The 23,951-nt window shown below is 43.7% G+C and overlaps 1 protein-coding gene across 1 annotated transcript in view; it reads right to left on the bottom strand.

The window, feature by feature from the left end:
* Nucleotides 1–23,951, bottom strand: part of GLI3 (GLI family zinc finger 3) — a 266,246-nt gene that overhangs the window by 111,714 nt on the left and 130,581 nt on the right. The window contains exon 3 of the mRNA XM_029926644.1: nucleotides 10,361–10,466. Within this exon, the coding sequence (XP_029782504.1) occupies nucleotides 10,361–10,466 (106 nt within the window). The remainder of the gene's footprint in view (nucleotides 1–10,360; nucleotides 10,467–23,951) is intronic.

Here is a 23,951-nt window from a genome sequence, read left to right as displayed (position 1 = left end):
AGACAATGCAGCTCCTTCAGGCAGAGCCCTGACTACCACTGGGGTGATGGGGCCTGCGGAGGATGGGGCTCTTTAGGAACCATTCACAGGTATGACTAGTGCCTAGTGCTGGAAGGTTCCCAGAGGTGAATCTACAAAACCCCCTTCAACTGTGATTCTCTACACAATGCATTTTAGTATTAGTTTAAATTTTCAGATGGAGGCTAACCTTCCAATTCCCTTAGAGGAGTCCCAGTGGAGAACTTTTTAATGAATCTGTAATCTCTCTGAAGCTGTATAATTAAGTTTTAAATATCTATAACTTATAAACATGTGAGATGCTGCATAAACCAGAATATTAAGTGACTGGATTTTGGAATATATGTGGTGTTAGATTACAGACCTTTATTTTTTTTCTTTACTGGAAATGCAGTCTCATGCCCTAAAGGTAGTTTCTGCCACTTCTTAGCTATTTCTGCACATTCTCTTTTTCCTGTGTGTGTGTGTGTGTGTGTGTGTGTGTGTGTGTGTGGAGGGAGACAGAGACAGAAAGAAGTGGGGAGGTAGAGGTAAAGGGTAGAGATCTAGCATTGCACCTGATGTATTTCCATACCACAGTTACAAAAATCGGTGCGAAGTAAGTAACCATGGAACCCATAAACACGGGACCAACTTGTTAATTTTTACGCAACCGCAATGAAATGATATCCATTACTGTTTTGATATATGTCTTTAACAAAGATCACACCCAAACTACAAATGGTCAAGTTTTTTTTCCCAAAATGCTTTTCAATATAGTTATCTAACGCATGTTCTGCCAAAACAACTCCCTAACTTTAGGACTCAGAGGATGTGTTTCAAACCTGACCTTTTCCCTGATGCTTCCTTTGTGTATGCCCACGTTCCTGGAATCACCAAAGACGCAAAGATCTCACTAATGTGTTACTTGAGATTCAGAAAGTTAGCAAGGGCAGGTTTCTGGAAACAAATCTGCGACCGTTTTATTTTTTGACGTACGAGTCTCACTGGGGGCAGGGATAGGGACTAAAGAGTAACAAAAAGAAATGAGTGACAGGCAGTCCTGTGTCACAGGCCTTTGTTCTCCTGGGGAAAGGTCTGAAATGAACTCAGCCTGCTGTGTGCTGCTATAAGAAACGGCATGTCTTTGTTTAGGTGGAAAAAACAGGTTCTGTTACCTAAGTGAAGGAGAGAGGGCCACATAGGGAGAGCTTCCTGCAGCTTCGGCCCGGGGGGGATTCATCACGGGAAACTCACCTGAAAGTGTCTTCCCTTTGGGACGAATCCTGTTCAAGTTCCATTTTCTCAAACGCATATTTTGAAAAATAAATACAACCATGGCAGTAAATTTCTGTTTTCTTTGAAGCCAGGCTTAACATGAGTGGAAGCATTGTACTCAAAGAAAAAAGTCTGTTACAGTCCAGTACCCCCAGGCCCCCCGCAACAGGTTTGACAGAGGGCTCTATAGAGCCGGCGGCTTCCGGTTCAGTGACCGTGAATACTTCCAGTCAATATCTGCTCCGGGACCTGACTGCTGAGCGCAGCACAAAGAACACAGGAATTTTATCCCAGAAGCTGCCGCTCAGACCCTGTGAATATGCACTATAATTAGGGCCTGCTTTCTCTGCAGCCGAAGACCGAATTCAATATTTCAGTCATTAGAAATGCTGCAAAACAGAAAGAAGTGTTATCCCCTTGGAGGATACGTTGATTTGTTTCGTGTTCATTTCTTGACGCAGAGTAAAGTGTGTACTGGTTGGTCTTGGGCTCCTGCGATTACTCAAATGTTCCCAGTTTAGGAACTGAAACTTGCCCACCTTTTCATACTTAACACAAGGAGCTCTGGATGTAGGTGGTGTAAAGTAGTACTTAAAAATTAGGCAGGCATTCTATTTTTCTGTTAATCATGAGAAATGATAACCAAACGGTAAGAGCTATTTCTTTTTTGAAGTGACATGATAGGCAATGAAGTGTTGGGATTAGCAGTACGAAAGACTAAAAGAAGAAAACATAGTGCATGCATTCACTGATTAAAAAAGAAAAAAATATGGGCCCCTTGGTTGGCTCAATTACTTGAGCATCTGACTCCTGATTTCAGTTTAGGTCATAATCTCACGGTTCCGGGGATTGAGCCTGGCGTTGGGGCTCTGCTAGGAGCCTGCTTGGGACTCTCTCCCCACCTCACCCCGCCCCACCACCTCTCCCTCATTCGAGTGTTTTCTCTCTCTCTCTCTCTCTCTCTCTCTCTCTCTCTCTCTCTCTCTCTCTCTCTCTTCCTCCCCCCCTCAAAATAAATAAACTTTAAAAAAGGAAAGCTAAAGCAGAAAAAGGGGACAAAGTACAGGGCTGAAAAGGAGGTGTTATTTTAGATTGGGGTTGGCAAGCATCTTTTAGGCTTTGCGGGCCATATTCTCTCTGTCTCAGGTACTCAACAAGGCCTTGATTGCTAAAGCCACCACAGACAACAGGAAACAAGTGGTAGTCACTGTGTTCCAATAAAACTTTATTCACAAAACCAGGCCATGGGCCTGTACTGGGCTTAGAGGCCACAGTGGTTTGACAAATTGCTCATTAGATGGTCTTCGTAGAAGACCTCTCAGATAAGGAGACATCAGTGCAGAGAAATGTGTGAAGTGAGGCAGCAAGCCACAGGTATCTGAAGGAAGAAGGCTCCAGGCAGATACATGTTGTGACCTAGTCCAACTTGGCATACATTCCAGAGAACACACTGATATAATTGCTGACCATTATTTACCCATGTTTTAATATGGTCTTTTCAAATGCAACTGTTAAGCTTTGCCCAGTAGGCTACCAAGTTGATGAATCACTTCATTCCCTGTGGCTGGATATGTAACTTGTCCAGTTGTTTGGTGTCACAAATTCTACAGCGGCAAATACTGATGCATTCTGGCTATTAGATAGGCTTGTTAGGTCAAAAGGCTTATTTTTAAGGTTCTTCACACTGTCATATTTCCTACCTTAGAAATCTGCATAAGACACTGATGGCCAGTGACACTGAAAACTTCCTATCAGGTACTGTTACCACTTTTTGTGCTCATCAAGGAAGCACAAACTAGACCAACAAAGTCTACAGTGTTGGTTTTCACAAGCAGAGGCTAAAAGTCAAGTGTAAGAGGGGTAATGTCTGATGCACTACTTACTCCCAAGCTGTGTAATCTCTCTGTGTCAAGGCTTCTGTATCTTTACAATGACGCTGGTAGTATCAACCCCATTCAAAGCATTGCTCTAAGAATTACAGGAGATAATTGTGTAAAGTGTCTAAAATTGTGTCTCACCCATAGTTAACTAAGCAACAATGTCATGTAACAGCTGATGGTCATTATATATTTTCTCATGTTGCATTATCTATTCATTTCCTTTTCCCCCTCTTATTTTTGAAATTTTGCTATACTTTTTAAGTTTTTCCATTTAAGATTGCTAATTTCGTTAACTTTATTTCCATATGAAGGGCCTGGGAAGCAGCAATAAATGTATATTAAACAGTACCCGGTCACATTTGGTGACTATGGACTTTTGCCACCAGTAAATGACTTAGTAGCAGGGCACACACTGGCACTGGAGGGCATCTCACATTGCTGTGGGCACTTCTCATAGAATCTTAAGTATTAATTAAGCTTTTGATTTTGAGTTCTTGGTGTGCTAGCCTTGTTGGCAGAAAGGTGACACACTCTAACAACAGTAAACAAGCAAAAACAGAAGAAAGATGTTGGTGGTGATCTCCAGTGGAGGAGAAATAGCCCAACATCATTCCTGAAAATAATATTCATGTAGGGGCTACTCTGCATAAGGCGTGGATCTGGCCCAGCAAATGCAAAGAAACACACAGATGGTACTCAAGAGATGTAATTATAATAATTCTTTTTTAGGGGGGGGACAGAGGGAATAGGTGTTACACAATATTTGCTATAGTTATTTGATGGAATCTGTCGCTGCATTTTACTAGTCCTAATAATGTTTATGGTAGAGCACTGAATGGAATAAAAGACTTTTCTTTCTTTATTTTATCTTATTTATTTTTTTTTAGAGAAAGCGTGTACAAGCCAGGGAGGGTCGGAGGAGGAGAGAGGAAGAGGTGGTGGAAGGAATGTCAAGCAGGGGTGTGCTCAGTGCAGAGTCTGACATGGGGCTCGACCTCATGACAACCACAAGATCATGATCTGAGCCAAATCACCCAGGCGCCCCTACTTTGTTCATTTTAACTCCTTTTTTTTAAGTTTATTTATTTTGAGAGAGGGTGCACTTGAGCAGGGGATGGGCAGAGAGAGAAGGAGAGAAAGAATCCCAAGCAGGCTCCAGGCTGTCAGTGTGAAGCCCAACACGGGGCTCTCTCTCATGAACTGTGAGATCATGACCTAAGCCAAAACCAAGTGTCAGACACTCAACTGACTGGGCCACCCAAGCACCCTTACTCTGTTAGTTTTAGATGGTCCTATTCAAATATTCCCAACTGGTTATGCTCCCAAATACACATCCGACATTGTGCTCTATCTCTGTACTTTACCAGAGGGAACAGAAAGAAAGAAACCACTGCTACGTGTATGGGCCCATCACAAAATTTTAAGTAAGTGGCTAGACTGAAGGCTGCTTTGAATAACTATCAAATGTGCTCGTGACAGGTACAGAACCTAGTATGACAGGCCAGGTGCTGATTTCAGGGAGGGTGGGAAGAAAAGAGGGAAGGGAACTTAATACTCTTCCTCTGTCTAAGCTTTCACGATAATGATGTATCTTTTCTTCGACCTTTCTCTCCATGGAAAGACATGTATTTATTCATGCTCCAAACTTGCTGCTAATCTTGTTGCTCTCTTCCCTAAAAGGTGGTCACAATCATGGGGCAAAGCCTTACTTATTTCCAGCGCACCCAGTGTCACAGCTAATATTAATGATCTGCCCGTGCACGGAGTCCTCTCCCCAGTCTCCGGGCCGTGGACTACTTTTAGTAGGAAGAACACTTCTTCTTACTTAAGCGGAATAATTCCAGTGAGTTGGCCAGCCCCAGAAAGAGCCACATTGACTCTAGTGAGGGAGTAAGAGCCGCCGAATAAAACAGAACACGAGTGCTCATTTCTCCGCGGAAGAGAAAAGGCGAAGCTGGCTTTCTGAAATGAATGAGTAAGGTGAATGGTGATTTGGGGCAGCCTGGGACTGCAGGCTTGGGCACAGCACTGTGTACATCCACAGCTACGACAAGGGCAGCTCTCCATGCAACTGGCAAGATCCGCGGAGCTTAATTATTGTAACGGGTTAGTAACTAAGGACCCCGCTTAGGAAAATGAATTTCAGAGTTCAGTACGAAGCAAATGAACCGGCTGAAATTCAATTCATATTGGTCCATAAATTAGACAACTTTGGGTCAAAAAAAATTATAAAAGACAGACATCTATCCCAAGTAAAAATCCAGAATAAATGTGGTATTTAAAACTTTATAGTTTGGGTTTCTATCAATACAGTATGTCTAGTTTATTTTCATTTTTATTTTTTTAGAGAAAGAGAGAAAGCATGTGCACATGCAAGTAGGGGGGAAGGCAGATGGAGGGAGGGAGAGAGGGAGGGGGAAGAATCTTAAGTAGGCTCCATGCTGGGCATGGAGCCCGACCCTGCAATCATGACCTGAGCCAAAATCAAGACTGGGATGCTCAGGGCACCTGGGTGGCTCAGTCGGTTAAGCATCCGACTTCAGCTCAGATCATGATCTCAGAGTTGGTTGGGTTTGAGCCCGTCATCGGGCTCTGTGCTAACAGCTCAGAACCTGGATCCTGCTTCGGATTCTGTGTCTCCCTCTCTCTCTGACCCTCCCCCATTCATGATCTGTGTGTCTCTCTCTCAAAAAATGTTAAAAAAAATTCTTTTTGAAAAAACTCGATGTTCAACTGACTGAACAATTCAGGCGCCCCTATGTCTAGTTTTTAAAAGGAAGTGTGCTTAAATGAATTCTAACACTAATTAAAAAAAAAAAACATGCACTCAAAATTCAAGAGAAAGAAAGAGTGCTTTTCTCATGGAGGCAAGGTAAGTCACTTAAACATACAGTTGTATTCTGAGGGAGGGGAGCGTAATATTGCAAGTGTCTAAATTTCCAAGTGAAATCTGAAAACGCAGTAATGTTTGGCCGAGAGAGAATCATCCACCCCCAGAGATTACAATAAGACCCCTTGGAGTTATGCAATGTGGCAGCCCTGATAGCCACGCATGGCATGGAATACACAGAAACCAGGAAGGAAAATCTACTTGACTCTGGATACATATTCAGGTTCTGTCGTTAATGCTCCAAAAAAAATCTCAGTAATATAAGAAAATGCACTCACTGCTATTTTTCCAAAACATTACACTTTTCTAGATTTATCAACTGGGTCCTGGTGAAGTGAACGGAGAATAACTTTCAGAAGAAAAGGGGAAATCCCCCACCTCCAATGTTTCTTAATGTCCAAACTACTTCAAGTCAGTAAACACAATGCAGGAATCATACATTTTATAGGAGGGCCTTTCTGTGACAGCTCAAGGAGAGAGGATGTCTACATTCCATGTCCCACTTGTAAGTCCCTGAATCTAAAGTCAGGATTCTGAGGTAAGAAAGGAAATACCAACAAATTCTATGATTATTTCCAGGACACTTGAAACAATGTGAGTTTCCATACTCTGTTGACAATGCCTAACCGTATACTGTGGATAATGCCCTGAGAGTTAAGTAGGGTAAGCTAAAGCCTGCATGTAACAAGCTGGGTTCTAATGGATGCATTTCAGTACATATTTATAAGGCTTGGTGGTTATTATTAGGCTGTAATTGTAGTTGTTCCAACACCTAATAAGCCATGGTTGGAAAAACAAAGGCAGGTTAATTTGTGATTTCCTCTACTCATTCAGAGGCAAATTAAGTGTCAAACAGCTAATACAGAACATATTTCATTTTATGAGATTTTAATTTAATTCTGCACCATATCGTTGATGCCTTAATATGGGGTGGTTTATCTAAAAAGAGAAGCAATTTATAAAGCTCTTTCAATAGAATCTTTAATGATAGGATATGATAGCATAATTATCGCCGCGCCTGCCATCCTTCTAAACAGAGATCTGTCAGCATTTCCATCATTAACACAAATCCTGTTTTCAAGAGACTTATAATTTAATTTTTAAAGCTGGCACCAGAAGGACAATTATGTGTACAAAATAATGAGAATATCCTCAAATTCTGTCTTCTTATAATTAAAAATGTTTATTCTAAAAACTTTGTAAGCACACTTGATCTCATTTTCTATGAGAAAATTATATAGCAAGCATGTTGGAACTCACGTTCTAGATGAAACCATTTCCCCCCCCCAGGATACTACTTTACCCCTCAGCATAGATGTGCTTTTTAAAAAAATTTTTTTTCAATTTTTTTTTTTTGAGAGAGAGAGCGCGCGTGCGTGCGTGCACAAGTGGGAGAGGGTCAGAGAGAGGGAGACAGAAAATAGAAGCAGGCTCCGTGCTGACAGCAGAGAGCCTGATCTGGGGCTCGAACTCATGAACCATGATATCATGACCTGAGCTGAAGTTGGACTCCCAACTGACTGAGCCGCCCGGGCACCCCCAGAGGTGTTTTAAGATTCCAGCAACCAAGCCATACTTGCCTAGATTACTCTCCGCTCCTAAAATGATCACAGGCATCTACTCATAGCACCTCAGAAGGTGCAAAGTCAAGAAGGGGCTCATGACTGAGCGAGGCCAGGGTGTCTGAGGTCCCCACTTCCTGGAGTGCTAACTCCCAACATTTGTTTGGCATATACTCCTAAGAGCCTTCACATGAACATGACTTCACTGACCTCTTCCAGCAATCTGGAGAGTCCAGTAAGGCAGAAATCTCATCTACAGGGGATGAAGCCAATCCACTCGAGGGTAGTTTACCAGAGTTCCCAGCAGAGGTGAGTGTGAATAAAGCAAGGCTTGGGGATTGGAGCTCATCACGACTCCCAGATGGACCAACTGAGTGTTACTGAGCACCTTTTTTGCAAGGCACGTTGGTGGGGTGCTGGGCATTGCCTGCAAAACTAGCAGGGGCAGTGACCCTGGACAGTAAACCACCAGGGAAGAGGATCCACACTACAGTCAAGGCACACATGACAAGCCATGAGGAACAGCCTTGAGGGACAGCCAGCAGGTGATAGCTGAATTAGGGCTTGAGGGTGAGGAGTTTTAAGCAGGAGGCTGTAACACAGCGAGAGAAGGCCACTGAGGGCAGTGCAGAGAGAACGTCCTGTTACAAAGACACACAGAAGAAGTATCCCCTGGCCTCCTCAGGCCAACTGCATAAGCTCAGTGTCCCCACTCAGAACACTGCTGAGGACTAGCCGTCCTGGGAGGGCACAGGCCCACCTCACTATGCTCTGCACACAACAATGGCACTCCCCTCAGAGCCCTCCAGGGCTCCCCTGTGGGCCTCAGGATTATCTACTGGCCTTACTTTATGAATTTTGATAACTATCCACTTAGGCAGCTAGAGAACAATTTAGTCCATTGCTGTGAAAGCATCCTAAGGCTTGGCTGGAACAGTAGGAAGTCCTAAAACCCATAAAAATCCCAGCTTGGCAGTCATACCTGAGATGCAACCCCAACCCCAGAACTTCCCACACTTGACCTGCCTCATCTTGTGGTGGTGTTATCACAGGTGAAGGTACAGCAATCAGGACCCAGGACACAAGGTGTGGGCGACATGAGGGCTTGCTATTGTACTCTGCCAAAGAACCAAGGCTTGGGATGTTTATTAGTATGCTCATATTTGAATTTAATAACAAGGCAAACTATAATGAACCCTTGGAATTAGTTCATTCGGTCATATAAACTCATTTTGGTGTTTGTGTGTAGAGGGGGGGGTTCTCTAAAGCAGAGTTCTTGAAAGAGTGAACGATTCTGAAATTCCATAGAGAATCTGATTTAAGTCACCACATCAAAGAGACTATAGTCTGGGAGGAATCGACCATCTGCATCCCCAAGGCAGATCTGGCCCTCGCTGGCTCCTTCGGAGACCTCTGTGGTCCCATCTGCCCTACAAAACCTCCAAGCAATGGGGTGAATTACATGGCAGGTTTCAGCCTGAATTTGGCATTTCCTTCCCTTTCGATAGGGGTTTTTAATTGGCCTCATGGTTTTATTTGAGTATATTTTTAGCAGGCTTCAGAACCCTGTAAATACTTACTGGTGTTCCAGTGAAAAGTCAAAGAATCAGTCACAAGTTTCTGTATTCTCTCTCTCTATAAATACCCACTTCTCCGTTAATGCTCATGGAAGTCTGCAACACAGATTTATTACTTACCTACAGGCAAATCTGCTCTGAAATTACAATTCGATAATGGGGGATGGATCCAAAAAACTGTTGGTAAAATATTATATGTGTAGTTGGGCATGTAGTTACGGCTGTTAATATCAATTAATTCTGTTCACAGAGGAGGACTTGTTTTAAAACAACTTCATTTTTCTTTGGCATATACGTAATTACACAGCTTAACTAATAGCCATGGAGACGCAATCTACCATCTAAATAACCCGCATTATTCTTCAAAGTATTATTTGTGCTTTTCTAACTTTACTGTCTCAGAATGAAGGGTGATTACCAGATCTAACTAAATGTATATATCAAGGCCGTTAGTAAGGGATAGCCCCTCTCAGACCGCAGCTCCAGTAATTACAGTATTTGGCCATTTTTTTGGACATGACTACCAAAAAAATACCATTGCAGTTTGCAAGTCCACTACTCTTTTTACCCCCAAACTGAATAAGATAATATTTATTTCCAAAAAATATTCTCCTTTTTTTCCTAACATATGTTACCAAAGTCATGTTTTCCTCTTATCTTTGTTTTCATCATATAAGCGATCACATGCGCCATTTTGTTTGGGAGACATTCCATCTATCAAATCACTGTTGGTGCACGCACTGTGGGGGCTATGAAAATTTACCACAGCATTTTCATTACAATTCATTGTGAGAGCTGGGACAGGACTTCCGGGTAACGCGAGTTTTAGCAGGAAAAACTTCAAATCCAATCTCTCCCAGATCCATATTCTGAGCAGTAACTTTCCATTAGGCCCCTACTTTTTTAATTTAGTATTTACAGCCCACAGAACACAGGTCAGCAAAATATATAGTGAATACTTGCCAGCCACCTAGTGTGACAGGCATTCTTCAGGAAGCAACGGGGATTTGCTTCAGTGCGTCCAGGAACAGATAGGCTTGCCATATTTCAAAAGTAAATCTTACACTTCTATTACACCTTCAAAGCCCAGGAGTCGCACTGTTAACAGAAAGTCATGAGACAGTAAAAGCTAGTATCCCGTTCTGCTTTGTTAATGGGTAGAATTTTATTACTTACACATGCAATGGAGGAATCGGAGACGGGTCATAATGGTAACGCCCCTCATGATGTCTTGCATCAATCGGTACAGGAGGGTGGAATGCAGGAAAGAGATGAGATGGGTCTGAAAAAGAAAGAAAATCCAACACGTGTAAGAGGAATGCCCCGAAACAGAACCCCAGCCTATGACACAACACCATTATACTCCACCTTGGGTGGAGTCCATTTTGAGAATTTGTGGAAGAACTCTTTAAAGTTCATTACGACACTACAGGAGACTACGGAAGTATGACCAAGTACATAGCACCTAAGAAAGTGGAGGCTAGGAACGCAGTAAACCCAGACAGAAAACCAAGAAGGGGAGTAAAGTATGTTCTACCCAGGGAGAATGCCCGGCAGAAAAAAGGGCTGAAAGGAGCCACAAAACCAAAAGGAATGGATGACAAGACTCTTATTTTCTTTTAAATTATACTGTCAAGTGAAATTTAGACAAAGATGTAATATATATACTAGCTTCGCTTCTCCCATATCCATGATGCTTTTTATAAGTCAGAGCAGTATTTTCTAAAGTCCCTGCTTGAATGCATGGGTCTGCATACATGTATGTAAACACTTACATATATGTGTACGGGTACACACACTAATTTAAAGTTTAAATGCACACTCGCCTCCTTCCCTTCCTGGACCAGACCTCCACAGTTCCACACAAGGTCAAGGGTAGCAACTCTATAGGCTAGCCAGAGAAACGCTACAGGGCCTGGCCAGAAGAGGTGAGCTGACCCTCTCGACTGACAGAGGGAGGCTGGGAGCAAACGGAGGAGTGTTTGCCCTGCAGTCCTGACACTCCCCTCCGACCCAGACCAGCCTCCCTCCTGCTCTGGCTCAGGCTGGTGTTTAGTTTCCTGGGCTCCTGTGTGTGCACTTACTTCCGGCCGCCCCTCTACTCCCCTTTACCACAGTCATCTAAGCACATGGTCTCTCACAAATCTCAACACAACCTTTTCTTCCCCCCTAAATAGTGTTCACTGCAAAAGCTGAAGAGAATCTTGCCAGGTTTCATCCTTACAAGCATGGTTGACACTCAAGTTTCCCCCAAGTTTCAAGAAGCAAAGTGATGGATGGAGCAAAGATGCGTCTCCACGGCGACGAGCCTTGCATTACAGCAAGGAGCCAAAGCCTCTCTTCAACTATTACCTCTCACATGTGTCTCAGCCTGCAGGGCGCCATCCTGCTGCTACGGCCCCAGAAACATCCCTGGGAATTGATGTGCATACGAGAGGTGCCTCAGGAGGGCTTCACGCGTCCTCTAACGTCTGAAGGTTTTGCCTATACCTGAGGTAGCAGGTGGCGCAGACGGTCCCAAGGGAGGCACTGTGAACAGGTTCTGAGCTGTTCCCAGAACAAGTGACACAAAACCTCTAAGTGGGGTGTGGGAGGCTGTGCCAAACACGGACCAGCGTGTGACCTGCACCAACATCATGGATTGCCGTTAGGTCCCCGTGTCTGAGTATTACGTGTGCATGGGGTGACTTCAGGTGTTTTTTCATTTTCTTCCCTAGGCATTTCTCTTTTTTCTAGATTTTCTTCAACAACCACTCTTAGAATCTAAACATAATAAACTCTTTTAATTTTTTTAATGTTTATTTACTTTTGAGAGAGACAGGGACAGAGTGTGAGCATGGGAAGGGCTGAGAGGGAGACACAGAATCAGAAACAGGCTTCAGTCTCTGAGATATCAGCACAGGGCCCGATGTGGGGCTCAAACCCACAAACCGCGAGATCAGGACCTGAGCCTAAGTCGTACGCTTAACCAGCTGGGCCACCCAGGCACCCCATAATAAACTTTTAAGAAAAATTATGAAATCTTAGTTCTCTTGTGTTGAACTTTGCCCTGGCTGCCTTCCTTTGAGAATCTAGAAGTAAAGTTATGAGGGAAAAAAAAAATAGTAGACTGAAAAATCTATTGACGCAGTGTTGACAGAATCAAGGAGGTACCCAAAGCAGCCCAGATTTGGAATGTTTCTTAGAAAACTTGTGGGACTGGGAAAGGGAATATTATAATGAAAAGGTCAGTTACTGACTGCATCCTGTGCCTGTTGTAAGATGAAGGTGAGCGAGTGGCAAATAGGGAAGAGAGGCACTCTGACACTGTGACTGCACGAAGTATAAGACACTGTATAAATTCCACATGAGAAATCAATATATATACATTTTTTTAAGTTGAGAAAGAGCATGCATGAGCTGGGGGTGGGGGGTGGGGCACAGAGGGAGAGAAACAGAATGATAAGCAGACTCCTTACTCAGCATGGAGCCCAACTCGGAGCTCAAACCCACCACCCTGGGATCATGACCTGAGCCAAAATTAAGAGTTGGACACTCAATCCAGTGAGCCACCTGGGCACCCTGAAAAATCAATTCTAATTTAAGTACACTACTTAGGACTTAAATCTAAAGGATGGGGGAGTTACTCTTTCATAATGCAAATCTTGGTAGCTGGCGTGTTAAGTCTGAAAGTTTATCCCACACTGTTGTCACATTCAGTCAGTATGCCAGTGAAAGTCGGTCAGCCTGTAGAGCCAAAATGTCCGATCTTGCATATCCCTTTTCCATGAAAATTAATTCATCCGTCTGCAAACAACACACAATCGACTGCAATCATCTTTCTCACTAGTTTGAAGGTCTGACACACATTCAGTAAATATTTCCTGGTTTTCAATTCTGAAACAGGCCAAAAGGAGTCATATTCCAGTCAGATAAGGGGTTGGCCACCAGACATGGGGGTGGCTCTTCTTTCTCTTCTCCTGTTAGGGGTCGCTGCTCCTGTGAACTTGCTGGCCCCCAGCAGACTTCAAACTCAGCACATCGTCATCTGCTCTTGGCCCTCAGAGAAATAACCTCACTAGCACTGTTTTTAAGTCAAGCAGCCATGAAGTCTGACTCTCCTCCTAAGGGTTTTTCCCACACGTTTTCCATGGCCATTTTGAAGGATGTTATGACAAATATGTCAGAGTTGGAAGATCCTTTCACTTCTTACCTTCTTGGCTCTTGGTTGCAGACTGTGTGATTAAATTCTCTCCACCAGATAAGTGGGTGTCAACCATATCTGATTTTCTCTATGTGGGTTCAACGATGAATTACAACAAGGCACAAATCCACATTTTTCATATACGCAGGACTCAAAACATGTGGATTTATTCCACATTCAGTATCTGCCTCAGACATCCAGGAAGTAACACTCCTTATCGTTTGAGTGTTGATAATGAAGTTGCAGTGATTATGTGCATACAGGCGAAGACCAACCTGTTAATCCTAGAAAATCAGCAGTGTGCCCAAGCAGCATTAAAGTCTCCTCCCCAAGAAAACCTGTAGGGCGATCATGAATATCTGAAAGGCACTGCCACCTTTTCATTTTCAAGAAGTTAGTTTAGAGATTTTAATTCACTCTTATTCTCTCTCTCTCCTTTCAGAATGAAAAAGAAAACAGCCCAGCACTGCAAAACTACTTGAAAGGAAAATGGAAGACACAGTTACTGGGGCATTTTATAGTCATTTCTCACTACTGAATTTGGTGTTTGGTGAGCTTAAAATTTAATTCCGACCGAAAGTTATGTGTTTATGTATGTCCTAAGGAAATTTGTGAATTCTGCATTTTGGAATTAGGGTAAATAAAGAACAAAGGTTAATGGACCTGATTTGACTTGAGCAAAGACATCTGGCCTTAGTTTAAGTATTTTACAGTTTCTCTTTGTTTCCCTCTTGATTTAGTCTAAAATAACTTCTGGACTGAAGAAAGTCTGTGCAAACAATTATACCTTGTGGGTCACTTATCTGTGGAGACCACACCGCATAAGCTACTTTCTGGGAAAATGCAATGGAACACCCCTCTTCCAACTCAAGATACGCCTGAGCACAGCTGCATGGTACAGATGAAGAATAAAAAGAGTACAGTCCTGTCCTAGAACATCCGTGGCATCACGTGACATCAACCCTAACACATTGCTCAAAAATAAAAATGTTCCCAAATCCTCCAACGCTGGGCACTCTCCTGGCTCCTTGGTTCGTCGTCTCTGTGTGGAAGATTGGCAGCGTTTTCCATCACAGGCCCAAGAAGCTGCCCAAGAAAACCCACGCGACAAGCACAGGCCCGTGTCGCCAGCCGCCACCATAATTACCCACCTCACGGGTTATTATTTACACATGAGCAGCGCAGCTGTGCACATCATAACTCAAGTGTATGTGCAGTAAGTCACCGCACCGCGGCCATCTCCTGTTCTGGCCCTTGACAAAACACCACATGATGACTTTTCCAAAGTCAGGGGAAAACTGCTGGAGCAGAAGGAAGTGCCACTAAACCTGGCTGCCTCCTATTTATCATACAATTTCCTGACTGATGGTTCCACAAACCCGCTGCTAAGTGCTGTGTACTCTACTGTCAGCAAACTAACAGGCTAAATGGAAGACAGAGAGAGTAATGTGCAGAACTGGTGGAATCAATTTTACTGAGGGAATTAAAATTCTACCAGGTGAGGGTTTGTCTGCGGAGCCGTGGTAAGCAGTCAACTGTGCATGCTTATGGTTGCAAAGATGATTTATTGCATACTTGCAAGAGGCTGGACTATTAGACCAAATTCCTCTTCTACTAAACCGAGACTGGAAGAGTGTGTGTTATCTGAGGCTCCGGTGGAATAGTCTTTAAACGCCATAAATATGTAATTGGCCTGACACGTGTTTAAATTGAAATGCATAGTAAAAATATTTGTGTGGGGTATCGTTGTCAATATTCGGTTTCATGCTGCCTGTCATCATAGTTCACATTAAGGATCTCATTAGGAATGAGAGGTATTGATTTTTAAGTCTCTTCACAACAGCCTGGGTTGATCATAAAACCTGTAGCCAGGGAGAGACACTTGGAGATTTACCTTCAGTTGCATCTTTCTCCCCAGAAATAGTTTCAGTATCCTCAGGCTGGAAGATCTCTTAGATACCATTCTGGAAAACTACCTTTTAAAGTTTGAAATTTCCATATAAAAACTGTAGGTTAAAAAGAGATCAAAGTTGGCTCACTTCATGTCCTAAAGGAGGATGATTCACCAGATGGTACTTGAGTGGCCGAAAGTACCCAGGAAATAGCACAGGGCCCACAAGAGCCAGTGTTCAAGTTCTCCTGGCTTATTTAAACACTGAAAGCGTCTGCGAGTTGACTTTGGAACTTATTTGAGACCAGAACTAGAGATTATTTTTCCTGTCATTAGAGTAAGCCCCACCCGTAGGAATGTCTAGTCCCCCCAAATTCACTCAATCGCCTGTCATCAGCAAAAAATACCATTAAAACCCTGCATGGCCAACATCCACTATCCCAGAACCAAAATAATCACTGGTGACTACCAAATGAGGGGTCTCAAACAGGAGAAAGAAACAGACCCTTCCCCCTCCAGTGAGACGGTGAAGCGTACCTGGGGCCTTGTCTCCCCCTCTTCTGCCTTGGGCATCTCTAATCATCACATTGGAGCCTGCAAGACCTTTGCCTGGGCTCTGTGGCCCGAAGGAGGCAACCCCAAGTGGACTGACTTGAACACCCAGGCTCCTTCACAGAGACATTCCTGTATTTCCGCCCATAGGCAGGAACAAGCCTGTGGACAACATGGCACCAGAAATGAGGCCATTTAGCCCCCAAGGATACCCCAGGGACACCTGACCAGGAATGTCTAGAGCAACAAGGCAGTCCATGGCCCTCCTAGTCTGTAGTGAATGAAATCTGAAGAGTGGCAACCCACAGTGGCCAGCTGTGGACCTGCGGAAAACCCAGCCAGTGGGCTCGCCCCATGGACCAAGAGGAATCCTCTTTCCAGTCTGACATGCATGTGGAATGAACCAGAAACATCTCCAGTGCCATTAGTGCACACCGTCTTGTTTATAAGACTCTCTGCAGCATGGTGCAACATTTAAGAAACTTGTTCTAATATAATCTAGAAATCTATAGAGATGTCTTGCACTTAAAAATTTTTTTGAAAAGATTATTTTGTCACTTTATACCACGGCAGGAGCCTTAACTTGAAAAGAATATGCTATGGGAGGGACTGGCCAACTACTGCGTGTAGGCCAGTTTTTACAAATACAGTTTGTATTAGAACACACGTGTGCTTTTGCTTACAAATCGCTTCTTTCTGCGTTCACACTACAGTGGAAGAGTTGACTAGTTATGACAGGGAACACAAAGTTTGACACGTTTACTATGTGGCCTTTTACAGAAGACTGTTTGATGAACGCTGTCCTAGAATATTGTAATAAAGTACTTTTCTGAAATTCTTACTTTCAGAAAAACCACCCAGCAATGTTTCTCTCCTATCCATGTAGTCTTGGAGTGACAGCACTATATATGTGGAGTACTAACACGTCAATTTGTGTCATTTAAAAACATCTTTAGAGTAGGAGTTTCCATACTAATAACTATTCTGAAAAGGGACACTTATCCAGTGATTTTAGCAAACCTATTCTAAATAAATTCTGAGATAAGCATGGTGATGAATGAAATTGACTATAACTCTAACAAATAATGGCAATAATCATTTAACACTTGCAAATTTAAGTTTCCTTGTAAACTCAGCAAAATATACACAAAATTTCATAGGAAGATAATTAACAACAAAAACTGTACTATTTCTAAAAACCCAATAAATTTTATTTTTAGCAACTATCCAACATTCCTGAACCCTCTTGCATAAATTTCCATGGGCATTCCCCACTACTCAAATAGCAATCTTTCTATCATTTCTTCCATGCCAGCAGTAGGCATATTACTTAATATTTTAGACCTCAATGCCACCCAAAACTACACTCTGGTCATTTCGTAATCCATCCACATCTTGCTTCTTAACAAAAGTAATTATGTATTTCCACAAGAAAATGACATCACCCTCTGCCTTGACCACCTCAAATGTGTCCTGGGTAATGAAGAAATAAAATAGTTAATTTCTCCCCTTTTGGGTTCCTTCTAATTTCCTTTCTGAGCAAGCCTTTGCACGTTTCTCAGTGGCAAATCTTATCTACCAGATTCCCAATGGCAGAAACAGACCACATCTACCTACTGGCCAACCAATGGAATCCTTCCATCCCCCCCTGGAATGTGGCTTGCCATTGAGTCCATCTATGTACATCCAGGACACTTTTGTTGTTTCTAGCTTTCCTGCCAGGAAAGAGAGAAAAAATAAACAGAAGGAAAGGCAGCACAGAGAAATAAGAGAAGGTTCACAGCTGTCATACCTAAATGGAATTCTCTGAGGGAAATCATGTGACAACATACAAGGAATCATTAAAAGTGACAAATCCATTTACTTTGAAATATGCTAACAGTGTATTTCCAATGACAATAAGTAAGCTTAGAAATTAAAAGATGGGAACTGATTACTAATAACAAAGTCTTATACCAATGACCATTTATTTGTACAGCACAGTTAAAAGCCAAATTCATAGCCCCAAAAATATACAGGATTTAATGCTGATGAAATGAAAGCAGAGGATGAAATGTTTGCAGGAAAAGTGTTTGGTATCTCAGGTCTAACTACAGAGGCCTAGAGACACAATGGACTCCAAAAGTTGCCTGGTTTAGTGAGTAAGCCAAAGATTAATCAACAAAGGTAAGGTCTGCATGTGGTATCCTATCCAAAATCAATCTACTCAAACGAAAACTCCACTTTTTGAATGTTACAAAATTAGCAGAAGCAGGTAGTGACATGTGACAGCAAAGGAATACAATGCTTTATATTTTATAAAACTCATACACATTTCCTCATGGAATTCTCTTGGTGACCTCAAGAATCATTTCCAAAGGTTTATTATTGTTCCTCTCAGTCTTCTCTTTATTTCCTATTATCATGACAATCCTGAGAATTAAGAAGGAAAACTTCCATTATCTGCCCAGAAAGTTAAAAGACCTACCCAAAGCTGCATAAAACTAAGGGCTTCATGGTTTTTTTTAGGTTTATTTATTTATTATGGAGAAGAGGGGCAGAGAGAGAGAGGGAGAGAGAATTCCAAGCAGGCTCCACACTGTCAGTGTAGAGGACACTGCAGGGCTCGAACTCACAAACCTGTGAGATCATGACCTGAGCTGAAATCAGGAGTCGGATGCTTAACCAACTGGACCCCCCAGGCTCCCGTCAGTGCTCTTTCACAGAGAACACTGGCAGAGCACACTGGAGATGGCAGAATTCCAGGCACTGAAGCCCCAACTGGAGTGTCAACCCTGCTTCTAGAGCAGGAAGCTCAACGAGCTCTCCAACACACAAACCCAGACCCACCTGGGGGGAGACTGACAGGGCCGATGTTTGGAGCATTAGGGAGTTCACTTGTGTCTTCAGAGTCCCACGGTACAGGATGACGCCACTAATGCAAGACAGCCACCCACCCGGGTCCACTTGAGAAAGATTGTGATGGCAAAGGAAAACCAGCAGTGACCACAAGGGTGGGCCAGATGGCATCTTTGTGGCCAATAAGAAATAAATGTGGCACATATTTGGCTCAGTATCAGACAAGAAACTACTGAAGAGTAGATTATTGATTCTCCCACACTATAAAGTCCATTATTCACCCATTTCCAGTTCCCATCAACCAATCACTAAAGGTCTTCCAAAGTTTTCCCTATTAACAGGGATTAATAATAATAATAGTAAAAATAATAAAAACAATCATGGGCATTAGTACAATTCACTAAATACCTGAATACATGTCAGGTGCTGTACTAAGTTAGACTCATGACCTCATTTCTGTCTTCTGAAGACCCTGGAGAGCAGGTATGAAGAATATGCCCCTTCCTCCAGACAAGGGAGATGGTTATGGGCTTTGTCCAGGACAGCATGATACAGCCGGTATCTTTTATGCTCCCAAACCTGAGACTTCCATGTGGAAAAAGCTCTGAGACTCTACTGAGTCTTCAGACTTTTTATCATTCCTTATCTAAACTATATTCTCCATTCTCCATACTTTTATCTTTAAAACCTAGACTGGCCATGTCCCTCTCTGCTCCCAAAGTCTGCAGTGGCCCAGGAGAACCTTCCCAATCCAACACAACCTCCCAGGGGCAGTCACGGCCCCCGGTAACCTGGCTGCATCCAGAAACTCCCCCATGATAGTGCTCGGGCGGGCAGCCATCCAGTGTTTCTGACGTTGTCCCCTTAGTCGAGAACAAACTCCCTCTTACTCAACTCCTACTTCGTCTTCAAGACTCATGCAAATGCCACTTGCTCAGTGAAGCATCTCTAGGGACCCTTGTAGGGACTATTTGTGCCTTCTTCCCTTCTTCTCCATCATTCAGGTGGTGTGGGACCACCTGTGAACTCTGGCTGCACCTGCACGTGCTCCATCATTGCCTCTCCCACAAGACGCTAAGCTCTCAGACGGCCCTTGTGCCCCTTCGCAAGCACTCTCCATCACACAAGTACAAAACTATTCAAGACTGAGCTGTAAGCATGGTTGTGGCAGGTAACCGCTTGGAAAAAAGATGTGTGCTTACTCTGTCCCACTATCATGCCAGGTCCCTGTCCTGGCAGGCACACTATCAGATCAGGATTGTCCACTCCCTATCCCAGGCTATCTGGGGCATGAGGCCAGGAGGGGCATCGAAACCCTGAAAATGTTCACTATAGGAAAGATAAAGGAAGCAGGGAAAACAAGGAAGGAAACTGAGGCCATGCAATGGTGGCAGTGGACGGGCCAGTCTTCCACTGCGGGGCCGCAGATTCCTCCATCACCACACCGGCCTTTCCACAAAAGCAGGGGAACCCGGAAATGCACCCACCATCTCTTCAGAATCCTACCTGTGCAGAATTCCAGGGGCTCCCCACATGCAGTATATGCACAGGGCCACCTCCCGAGGGATGCCTGCATACCCTGGGCAGCATCATCAGGGCCCTGCAGGGCTGCCTGCCACGTAGCCAGTCACTTCATATGAGCACACGAAGCCCCCATGCAAACTTACCCTGCTGCAGGCTGAGCAGGCAACGGCAGGCGCTCAGAAATCAATACCTCCCCATGTTGGGCCTTTTCCAAGATGCCAAATGTCCTTTTCCCGCCATGAAAATGTTGATGCTTCAGTGAATTCAGGATACTTGAGAGGGCTAACACCCATATGGAAAAAGCTCTTTGACACAAAAGGTTGGAGGTCAAAAGTTTAAAAGCTCAGGACAGAAAATGACAGGGGCCCCTTTGCCCACACTGTCCCTCTTTTTGTCAATAACATCAAAGGCCCTGGCTGGCTCTTAATGCTATTATTGTTACGCCTTTGGAATCCATTGAAATTCCAACACATTTATTGCACACCGGGAACGCTGAAAGGCTCTACTTTCCTTAAACTCTGAATCCTCACTATGAAGTCTTGTGAAGCAGGAGCACACAAAGCTTTAAGGCAAAGAGTTTATTTTAAGTGGTTTTTTCGCCATGATTGTAAAATAATAAAGCACACAAAGTGAGTCCTTTGCAGGGATGAGCAAGGAAATGAGAGAGAAGGGGGAGAATCCACAGCCACTAGGGTAAAAAAAAAAAACTCCTTCACATTTTTTGCTCATAGGAATGTAAGAACTGAAACGCTCTTCATTTTTCTTGTATTACTCTTTACAACTCTAGATTAGCCACTGGGCACATTTTGCACATGTGCTCAAGGACATTGGCCATGTTGCATATATAAAATGGCATCACCTAAGGGAAACATCTTTCTGCTTAAGAAGTGTGTTCTCACATGGCATTGACTGCCACTGACCCCCATCATTAACGATGGAGGTGACCCAAGTGTGGAAAGACCCAATGCCTGAGACTTCCCCAGGTCAATTAATAAAGCTGAACTTATCAAATCATCACACAGATAGTAGGGACTCAGGAAGGATGAAATTCAAAGGAAAAAAACCCGAAAATCTATTTAAGGTCACCATAATCTCATGCCTGAACTCTCTCTCCACCCCTCCTGGGACAGTGGCCATCTGGCAGTGCCTTCTTTCAGCCCCTGACCAGCAGGGTCACTCACCTTACCTACCACCTGCCTCCTCCACTGTCCGTGTACAGTCCCCAAGCTGCAAGCGTGACAAAAGGGAATGTGCTCAAAGGTCCATGGTACATATAGCTGATGCTCATTCCATGTGTGCAGATAAAAAAAAAAACCCACAGTTGCCCACATGTGAATTCAGAACAATTGCAAGATCCACTCCCCAAAATTAACACTGGGACTTCCTCTCTTGTTGGCTGCCCTTCCTTGGCCACCATCTCATCTGACTTCCTATTGATTCTTAGCCTAATTCCTTTCGGGATTCTTAATAAATTTCAGATTATCTTCCACTTGCTGTCTCTAGGAGTACCTGCTCTCACAGTAATGCCTTTAGATGTCTAAACAGTACTTCAGGCAAGAGGCACTTCACACCCTACACTTCTGGTGCAACACCCCACCCCACTCCAATACCACACCTATAGAGAACAGAGGCCACCCATTCCCCTCCTCTCTTCCATGTTTCCTACAGCCCCGACAAGTGAAACTGCCCAAAAACATCCACCAGGAATTTGAATTGCCAGCATTCCCTCTTATGACTAGGGTAATGATAAAGGGGGTGTCAACAAACCTGGTATATTCAGTTGGGTGTTGTTAGGGACACTTTATTTAAAAAATTTTTTTGAGTTTATTTTGAGAGACAGAGACAGTGCAAGATGGGGAGGGGCAGACAGAGAGGGAAAGAGAAAGAATCCCAAGCAGGCTCTGTACTGTCAGTGTAGAGCCCAACACAGGGATCAAACTCACAGAACTGTGAGATCATGATCTGAGCCAAAACCAAGAGTCACACACTTACCTACCTGAGCCACCAAGGCACCGCAGGGACACTTCCTCCTGGAGACGCCAAAGGTCTTAAGACTACTTTCACTGAACGGGGGCTTTGAGATTGCTGCCTGTATTTCCCTGAGGCCCAAGCTTGCCTGCTCACTTCTCCAACTGCTGCCAGGGCTGCCCATGGCCCACCAGCCTCCATCCAACCTCCAACCTCTGCATGGATCCTTGAGAGACACTGCCTCAGGAGGTGCTCTAACTGAGCTCTCCATCAGAACACGGAAGCTGTCACCTTGTCTAAAAAGGCCCAGGCTCTCAATGTGATCTCCATCTGGGTTCTTTCTTCCCTCTCTCCAAAGTGACCCTGGCTTCTAGACCAACTGCACAGACCCAGTCTTTACAAACTACACTTAGTAGATGTCTAAAATCAATGATGTCCATTTGTTCTTTGCCCCTAAGGACAAAGAGCATGATCTACTTCTAGAGTCAAAACTATACCGGGTATTCCTGGGTACCCCCAAAATCCCAGGGGCTATGGCCTCAATATATGGACAGGCATCACCCCTGGTAATGGTGGACACACCCTTCCAAAGATGACTGTATCCTACACTTTTCTCAGTGAGTTTCCACTTGCCAGAGAGAGGAGTCTAGACACATTTCTAGACAGCAAGGCTGCTTCTCAGCCTTTGCTGTTTGTAGGTGTTAATAAAGAACCCAAGAGTGATAATTTGAGAATCTCAATATATTTTAAATAAACCATGGGTTTACTTAAAAAAAAAAAAAAAAGAAAGAACCTTTTTTTTTTTAATGAACTGTGAGATCGTGACCTGAGCTGAAGTCAGATGTGTAACTGACTGAGCCACGCAGGTGTCCCTAAAGCATGGGTTTAAAAACTGACTCCATGAAATAGACCAAATTGATGATAACCTACTGGTCATCTTGGAGCTAATGTGTAGTTGCACAAAATTTATCACCCATTCCGTAGGAAATTTTAGAAAAGGCATCCTTCTCACTCAGTCTTCCCTTGTCCAAAACCAGAAGGCCAAATATTTAGCACGCTGACTAATGAATGTGTGCGGTGGCCTTATAGGACAGTACTTACCAGGTACACCCTTCCCACAGTACATGGCTGCTCTCCATCTGTCCACACAGCTGAAAAAGCTGCCCATTTCAAACCATATTTTATAGATTTGCAAAGAAACAAATGACAATAATGACTATTATTATAATGCATTTTTTTTTACCCATATAAAAAGGCCAGTGAGGTCCAGACCTATTTACTCCACATGTTGTTCAAGGGGCCAAGTGACCTAGAGGAAGGTGGTTCAGAATTCCTAAAGTACTCACATTTAAGGAATTCTTGTTGATTCTAAGTGCTTCTCCTTCAATGCCAACATCAGAGTAAATATTGATGGTCGACAACTTTACACAGATACCTTCAACTTCAGACCTCATCTGATTGTTCAGCCCATGTTTCTCTCTGCACTCAAGCCTTCACTGATCACAAGGCACATGAAGGGTTCTCCGTGCCTTTGTTTCTCAGTGAGTTCTGTAGCCAAGACCCAACTCTGTCCCCTGAATTCCAGATTAGCCATACAGGGTTGTCAGCTCAACCATTAGGGGAGAGGAAAAAAAAAACAGGGCGCCTGGGTGGCTTAGTCAGTTGGGCCTCCAACTTCAGCTCAGGTCATGATCTCACAGCTTGTGAGTCCCAGCCCCCGTCGGGCTCTGTGCTGACAGCTCAGAGCCTGGAGCCTGCTTTGGATTCTGTGTCCCTGTTTCTCTCTGCACCTCCCCCACTCATGTTCTGTC

The sequence above is a fragment of the Suricata suricatta genome, chromosome 2 (genome assembly GCF_006229205.1).
Source record: "Suricata suricatta isolate VVHF042 chromosome 2, meerkat_22Aug2017_6uvM2_HiC, whole genome shotgun sequence".
Lineage (NCBI taxonomy): Eukaryota > Metazoa > Chordata > Mammalia > Carnivora > Herpestidae > Suricata > Suricata suricatta.
Note: the sequence above shows the minus strand (reverse complement) of the source record. Positions and strands in the feature narration are given on the sequence as shown.